This window comes from Nyctereutes procyonoides, unplaced genomic scaffold (genome assembly GCF_905146905.1).
Source record: "Nyctereutes procyonoides isolate TBG_1078 unplaced genomic scaffold, NYPRO_anot_genome, whole genome shotgun sequence".
NCBI lineage: Eukaryota > Metazoa > Chordata > Mammalia > Carnivora > Canidae > Nyctereutes > Nyctereutes procyonoides.
This window is the reverse complement of record NW_026575047.1, coordinates 55767386-55775969: the sequence shown is the minus strand read 5'-3', so window position 1 is coordinate 55775969 and position 8584 is coordinate 55767386. Positions and strand designations below refer to the sequence as shown.

General features: G+C 48.6%; 1 protein-coding gene across 1 annotated transcript; it reads left to right on the top strand.

Moving 5' to 3' along the window:
• The first annotated feature begins 4365 nt into the window (after nucleotides 1–4365).
• Nucleotides 4366–8453, top strand: MAGEL2 (MAGE family member L2). Its single transcript, XM_055326551.1, has one exon. It carries the CDS (start codon nucleotides 4460–4462, stop codon nucleotides 8018–8020), a length of 3561 nt encoding a protein of 1186 aa, XP_055182526.1. The 5' UTR covers nucleotides 4366–4459; the 3' UTR covers nucleotides 8021–8453.
• The last annotated feature ends 131 nt before the right edge of the window (nucleotides 8454–8584 follow it).

The window sequence follows — 8584 nt, the reverse complement described above, 5'->3', positions numbered from 1 at the left end:
GCTTTTATTTTTTTTTAAGATGAGCCCCCAAATCTTTATGCTCTTGCTGGAAAAGTATTTTTTATTACATTGGAACAAGCATAAGCATTGGAAGCTTGTCTTATTTTTTTAAGTTTATGTGCAGTTTTTTTAATTTATTTTTTATTGGTGTTCAATTTGCCAACACATAGAATAACACCCAGTGCTCATCCCATCAAGTGCCCATCTCAGTGCCTGTCACCCAGTCACCCCCACCACCCCCCGCCCTCCTCCCCTTCCACCACCCCTAGTTCGTTTCCCAGAGTCAGGAGTCTTTCATGTTCTCTCTTTCTTTTTTTTCTTTTTTTAAATTTTTATTTATTTATGATAGTCACACACAGAGAGAGAGAGGGGCAGAGACACAGGCAGAGGGAGAAGCAGGCTCCATGCACTGGGAGCCCGACGTGGGATTCGATCCGGAGTCTCCAGGATCGCGCCCTGGGCCAAAGGCAGGCGCCAAACCGCTGCGCCACCCAGGGATCCCTCTGTCTCTCTTTCTGATATTTCCCACTCATTTTTTCTCCTTTCCCCTTTATTCCCTTTCTCTATTTTTTATATTCCTTCAGTCTATTTGGAGAATATTCATGAATTTCTCCCACAGCTTTGTTTTTTTTTTTCTTTTTATTACTACTGCCAGCATTACACCTCCATCTGCCCACACTTCAGGCATAAGTGACTCCTCAGTTATTTGCATCAAATATGACCGGTATTAATTTTAAACAATACAAACAGTAACACTTTATTGTACTGAAAATACAATGTCAATATCTTTATGTGTCAATAATATTTGGTGTCAGATATTCCTCTATAGCACTGCTCATATCAGTGTTGGGCACATACTTAATTCTTAATAAAAGTCATTTCATAAATAAATAATTTTAGACTTTTTGAAAATCATAACAAATTATTTTACCCACTCAGAAATATTTACACTATGTCTAACAACTATTTAGGAGTGAAAAATATCTACTTCTCCTAATTTCACAGTTTCATTTTTTTAATGGCTATTCAGGTTGAACAGGCATATAAAAGTGAACAGGGTATATAAGAGTGAACAAAACAAGGTTCCAATCTGCATGGAGGCTCTGGTGTTGAATCAGAGAGTAAAGACATATATAAAATTTTAAGGCGGCCTGGGTGGCTCAGCTTTTTAGAGCTGCCTTCAGCGCATGGCCTGATCTTGGAAATCCAGGATCGAGTCCCACATTGGGCTCCCTGCATGGAGCCTGCTTCTCCCTCTGCCTGTGTCTCTGCCTCTCTCTTTCTCTGTGCCTCTCATTAATAAATAAACGGAATCTTTTAAAAATATTTTGGTATACCTGAACAATGATTTTCCTACTTCTATTTGTCTATCCTCAGTTCTCCTTCCCCCAATTTTTTAATTACTTGTGTTATCCTTTTGTTATATACTTATGGAAATACTGCAAGTCTTTTATATTAGAAGACAGACATCTACATCCCATGGATTTTTGGTATATATTTGCCTTTTGCTTTCTCCTCACCTTGAGTTTTTAAGCTGTTTCATAGAGATGCAAGGAAAGGAAATTTTGATAAGACTTGGTTCAGAGGCATAAGAGTGGAAGGGCATACACACAGAAGGTAGGGCTTCAGAAAGCTCAAAGATCCCATAAAGAGAAGGCAGATTTTGAGAGACTGACTTAAAGCATGTAGTCCAAATTTCCCACTGTACTCAGCACAGTTTTGGGTTTTACTGTTATTAAAGCAGTCAGTCTTTACAAGGTAGTTATATATTCCTTGGTTTCTCAGGTGTATTGGATGTTGGGAGGAGGTAATGTGTAGGTGTAAGTAGCTAGGTTTTCAAGTGGTGTGGATCTGAGAGTACTGATTATCTAAAATAGGCAGATTTCCCAAGGAAGCATAAACCTATTTCATCTATCATTATTAGTCCCACCAGAATAGCTAAATACTTCTACCCACATTTTTCTCTACCAGTTAAACAATGTTACCAAGGAAACACAGATGCAAATGTAAAACTTGACTACTTTCCATTCCAAATGACACTAATTTTTTAATTCCTGATACTTTCTTTTTGTTTCTGTATCACTTTTGGACATAAACTGAGCCTCCTTATATATAACGAACTTAGTTGGAGTTCACATTGGGTGGCAATGAATAGTGTTGCCACACAACATCAGTGAGGACAGTTGAGACCTACTAGTAGCCATTTACTGGGTAGGATGACTCACAGCATGGTGAACTGAAGGTTAAATCTTCCATAATACTGAAAAAGAAATGATAAGTAAAATAATCTCTCAGAAAACTATACATTTTAATTAGAGAAGAAGCAACTATATTTTATTGAGGGTAGAAATGTCATAGGCTGAAAAATGAACTCAATTTCCCAAAGCCATCCATAGCCAGTAACTGTCATGTGTCAGGACTGTGATAGAGGAACACCAAGGTTATATGTCTAGAGTCAGTCCCCCTAAAGTGGTTCCAAACCCCTACCAAAATAAGAAGTCTTATGTGGACTATTAATGCATAAGAGGGACTTGGAAGCCATGAAGCATGGATATCCATTCTGTAGAAGTAGCTTTGTAGGTATATATGGGAGTGACATATTACGCACAATGAAAAAGATGCTTGTCTTTGAAAAGGAAGATGTTCCTAGGGACAATAAAACTGAATCTGCAGGACACCTGGGTGGCTCAGGGGTTGGGCATCTGCCTTTGGCTCAGGAGTGATCCTGGAGATCCGGGACCGAGTCCCATGTCAGGTTCCCTGCATGGAGTCTGCTTCTCCCCCTGCCTGTGTCTCTGACTCTCTCTCTCTCTCATGAATAAATAAATAAAATCTTTTTTAAAAAAACAAAACACAAACACTGATTCTGAATCTCTTCAGTTGCCAGAAAATAAAACATTGAAACCTCACTCTGAAATTATTCCTTCATTATTTGGTGCAATAATAACCTTGTGAGTGTGTTTATGTCCTGATTGAAATTAATAAATTAACAAATTTGAGGAACATCAGCTAAGGGTGCCTCAGGAGGAGTAGGGTATGGCCTTCATCATTCTCTTCTGCCCCCTTGTGGTATCCTTCATGGTATCTTTCTGGACTTGCCCTAGGTGAAAGCCATCTGCTTTAAACTAAACATTCTTGCTATTTAGTATTTTGGATATTTTTAGGAAACCAACCAACTAGAACTGGAGACTGTCACTTCTTGTCAATGGGAAGTAGTATAGTACTATCCAATAATATTGATGTCTTCTGTTTTATCTGTAAATATATCTAATTTTAAACTGATTTTGTTCATGAGTAGATTTCCCTGAAATTTTGTACTTTATTCTTCATCCATTTTTCCTATATATTAATCTTATATCTATTTATTCACTCATGTTATTGTTTTCTAGTGCATTTTTTTGCTTGCTTTTTTTATGATTTCTTTCTTGCTCTGTAACTGATAAATAGCACTAAGGAACCCACCATGTTCTTTTGTCCCAGCCATTCCACAGGAAATTTTCCTGGTACTAAAATTGATGTCTTCTATTGATGTCTGCAGTAATTGAATTCTTATGATTTCTTTCTGTAGTCTTTATGATTCCTCTTCTCTGCTTGTGTCTAAAAATGTCTGTATTCTTCAAGACATATCTCAGGCATGTCACTCTAAACACTTCACTTGCAACTGCATTCACTCCTACAGTTCAGGAGTACCTTAACTCCCGTTTCCGTTTTCTTTTGAATCTGAAGCCATCATACAAGATGGTCTATAGAGCATCTCTCCTTAGCAGTCCCACATCACTGCAAATGTCCATGTCCCAATCAATACTCATGAATCTTTCTTCCTACATGCTTCCTACTGTGTCCCTAAAAGAATTAACTACACCAGCAATTCCCCACTTTCCCAGGACAGACTTATATGTCTTCTCCATCTCTTTTGCATTAAATTATAATAGCTGCCCATTATGATTCCTGAATCTCTCATATACATATATGCATTTATTTTATCCTCTGGCTCCGATTTTGCTGTATCTGAGCTCAAACCACACCATCTCCCCCCTCATGGATGCCTTCCATGTTACCAGTGGTCTGTTCCTACTCTATACTGCAGTACAGTGATTTCTAAGACATAGGTCTGTTCCTGTCACTCCTCTGTGAAAACTCATCCATGGTAAGTCTCACCAGGCTGCATTAGGGGACTGGACAGAGTGAGAAGGGATCTTGTGTCAGCCAGGATTTCTGGTAGACGCCCCTCTGCACTATCCACTTGTGGTGGTCGGGGGCGGGGAAGGGGCGGGATTGAGCCCCCTTCCCCCCTCCTCCTTACTGCGGAAAGCTGCAGAGCTAAGGGCACTTACTTCCTATTCACCAGTCAGCAGGGAGGGATCCTCTGATCAGCCACGTAGGCATTCTCTTCTCTCTGGAGGAAAAGGCCCAGCAGCTGTCGGAGGAAAAGGCCCACCAGCTGTCAGAGCAAAGGGACATGTCGCAGCTAAGTAAGAATTTGGGTGATTCGAGTCCCCCGGCCGAGGCCCCTAAGCCTCCGGTCTATAGCCGCCCTACGGTTCTGATGCGGGCTCCGCCCGCCTCCTCTCGGGCTCCGCCAGTCCCTTGGGATCCACCTCCGATTGATTTGCAGGCTTCACTGGCCGCTTGGCAGGCACCTCAGCCTGCTTGGGAGGCCCCACAGGGCCAGCCGCCTACCCCAGTGGCTCCGATGGCCCAACCTCCAGCCCTTGGGGGCCCGATGGTCCAGGCTCCCCCTCTGGGAGGCCCGATGGGCAAGCCTCCGACTCCCGGAGTCCTGATGATCCATCCTCCCCCTCCCGGAGCCCCGATGGCCCAGCCTCCGACTCCGGGAGTCCTGATGATGCATCCTTCAGCTCCCGGAGCCCCGATGGCCCATCCTCCCCCTCCGGGGACCCCAATGGCCCACCCTCCCCCTCCGGGGACCCCGCTGGCCCACCCTCCCCCTCCGGGGACCCCGATGGCCCATCCTCCCCCTCCGGGGACCCCGATGGTGCATCCTCCCCCTCCGGGGACACCGATGGCACATCCTCCCCCTCCGGGGACACCGATGGCTCACCCTCCCCCTCCGGGGACACCGATGGCCCATCCTCCCCCTCCGGGGACCCCGATGGCCCAGCCTCCGACTCCGGGAGTCCTGATGGCCCAGCCTCTGACTCCGGGAGTCCTGATGGTCCAGCCTCCTGCTCCGGGAGCCCCGATGGCCCAGCCTCCGCCCCCAGGAGCCCTGATGACCCAGCCTCCGCCTCCGGGAGCCCCGATGGCCAAGCCTCCTGGTCCCGGAGTCCTGATGATTCATCCTCCAGGTTCGAGAGCTCCGATTACCCAGCCTGCAGCTTCAGGAGCCCCGATGGCGCAGCCAGCGGCCCCACCTGCTCAGCCTCTGGCTTCTTGGGCCCCACAGGCTCAGCCTCTGATTCTGCAAATCCAGTCTCAGGTTATAAGGGCTCCTCCGCAGGTTCCCCAGGGCCCGCAGGCCCCGCCGGCGCAGCTGGCCACACCCCCGGGTTGGCAGGCCACCTCACCAGGATGGCAGGCCCCGCCACAAGGCTGGCAAGCCACGCCTCTGGCTTGGCAGGCCACGCAGGTCACCTGGCAGGCTCCGACCATTGCCTGGCAGGCACCTCCACCCGTGCGCCAGGGCCCACCACCCATCCGCCCGGGCCCACCACCCATCCGACCTGGTCCTCCGCCGGTGCGCCAGGCCCCGCCCCCGATACGTCAGGCACCACCGCTGATCCGCCAGGCACCGCCGCCCATCCGGCCTGCCCCACAGGTCCTGGCCACCCCACCGCCACTCTGGCAGGCTCTGCCACCCCCGCCACCGTTGCGGCAGGCACCACAAGCTAGGCTGCCCACCCCGCAGGTGCGGGCAGCTCCACAGGTGCGGGCGGCACCGCAGGTGCCCACTGCTCCAGCAGCAACACAGGTGCCCACGGCGCCCCCCGCTGGCCCGCAGACACCCCAGGCTGTGCTGTCGGCCCCCCTGTCTGCTCCACAGGCTGTGCACTGCCCTTCCATCATCTGGCAGGCCCCCAAAGGCCAAGCCCCAGTGCCACACGAGCTGCCGACATCGATGGAATTCCAGGAGGTGCAGCAAGCCCAGGCTCTTGCCTGGCAGGCTTCCAAGGCCCCTGGGCAGTTCTGGCAGCCAGTGCCCACCCAGGAGGCCCAGAGGCAGGGCCCACCAGTGGTTCAGCTGGAGCAGCCCTTTCAGGGGGTCCCGGCCTCCCAAAAGGCCCTGCAAATCCAGCTACCCACCCAGCAGGCCCAGCCCACGGGCCCGCAAGCAGAGCTGCCCACCTTGCAACTCCAGCCCTCCTGGCAAGGCCCCCCAGCAGCCTTGCAGGGCCAGCCCGGAGCTCCCTTAGCGGCAGCAAATTTTCCCATGGGCTCCGCTAAATCACTGATGACTCCATCGGGAGAATCCAGGGCCTCCTCAATAGAACGCAGGACCTCTTCAAAGGAACGCAGGACCTCTTCAAAGGAACGTAGGGCTCCTTCAAAGGATCGCATGATCTTTGCTGCCACTTTTTGTGCTCCAAAGGCAGTGTCAGCTGCACGAGCACACCTGCCAACTGCCTGGAAAAACTTGCCTGCCACTTCGGAGACCTTCACTGCCACTTCAAGGGTCTTTCCAACTACCTCCCGGTTCCAGCCTGCCTCTTCTAATGCCTTTCAGGGCCCATCTGCGCCCTCAGAGACCCCAAAATCACTGCCACTTGCTCTGCAGGATCCATTTGCCTGCATGGAGGCCCTGCCTGCAGTTCCATGGGTTCCACAACCCAGTGTGAATGCTTCAAAAGCATCCCAGGCAGTGCCTACCATCCTGATGGCTACAGCAGCTGCCCCCAAGGCAATGGCCACTACTCAAGAGGCCTCGAAGACCCCTGCTGAGCCTCCCCGTCGCTCTGGAAAAGCCACTCGGAAGAAGAAACATCTGAATACTGAAGAGGACAGCAGTGGCCAAATGCTGGCCCTGCGTGACTGGCAGGCACCAAGACCCTGGGAAAATCTGAACTTGAATGACTGGGAGGTTGAAAACTCTATCCAGGTCCTTGGTGACTGGGAGGGCCCGAGTACCTCCCGTGGCCTGAGTGGCTGGGAGGGCCCGAGCACCTCCCGCATCCTGAGTGGCTGGGAAGGACCCAGCACAACTTGGGCTCTGAGTGCCTGGGAGGGCCCAAGCACTTCCAGGGCCCTGGGTCTCTGGGAAAGCCCAGGTAGCCCTCAGCCCCTGATTATCTCTGAGTTCACCAATCTCTCTCAGGGATTTGGTGTCACCCAGAATGACCCCAAGTTGGAGACTCAGCCATTGTCTCCCTTGGATGAGAGAGCAAATGCATTGGTGCAGTTCCTCTTGGTCAAGGACCAAGCCAAGGTGCCCATCAAGCGCTCAGAGATGGTGAAATTCATCATCCGTGAATATAAAGATGAGTGCTTGGATATCATCAATCGTGCCAACAATAAGCTGGAGTGTGTCTTTGGTTATCAATTGAAAGAAATTGATCCTGAAAACCACTCTTATATTATCATCAACAAGCTGGGACACCATAGGGGTGAACCAGTGGCATCCTATTTAGACAGGCCCAAGTTAGGCCTCCTGATGGTGGTCCTGAGTCTCATTTTTATGAAAGGCAATTGTGTCAGGGAGGACATGATCTTTAGTTTTCTGTACAGGCTTGGGTTGGATGTCCGAGAGACACATGCTCTCTTCGGAAATACAAAGAAACTCATCACTGAAGTATTTGTAAGGCAGAAGTACCTAGAGTACAGGCGAATCCCCTATACTGAGCCAGCAGAATATGAATTCCTCTGGGGCCCCCGAGCATTCCTAGAAACCAGCAAGATGCTTGTTTTGAGGTTTTTGGCCAAGCTCCATAAGAGAGATCCACGGTGCTGGCCTTTGCAGTACTTTGAAGCGCTGGCAGAGTGTGAGGCTGAAGATTTGGATGAGGATGAGCCTGGATCCGGTGATAATGCCGGTGACCCCACCAGCAGTTCCCCTCCCCGCTAATGTGGTTCCTTCTGCAGATATCTCATTCCTTTGGGTTCCTGGCCAGAGGCCACTGACAGGGTGGGGTGGGGGGGCCTTTTGTTTCTGGTGTTTATGTTCCGGTTCTATGTGTGTAAGTTTGGATTTCAATTTGGATCAACTTGGTATCTGCCAAAGCTTTGTACATTTTCATGTGGTGTTGATTTCAATTGGCTACTGTTCTATTTGGTATTTTGGCATCTGTATTTTTAAGTGAGATCTGTGATTCTCTGTTTTGTGTTATAATTGTTATGTTTTGGTATCAGAGTTGTGCTGGCTTTGTGAAATGAATTGAGAAGCTATCCATCTCATTCTGGTACAGATTATGTAGTATTGAAATAGTCTGTTCTTTGAACATTAAAATGACTCATCAGTAAAAGCTGTCTGCAGAAAAATAAATATCTATATCTATATATATAAATATACTTTCAGCATAACATGAAAGTGTTTGTCTTTATTCTCATTTTTACTCTAGATGACTAGGAGCCAAGTTTTACCATATTCTCTAAATAGACTTAAACATCAAGATTACTACCAGTGATAGTA

Coding starts and splice junctions, on each gene's coding strand:
- MAGEL2 (XM_055326551.1), top strand. CDS start 4,460: ATGTCGCAGCTAAGTAAGAATTTGGGTGATTCGAGTCCCCCGGCCGAG.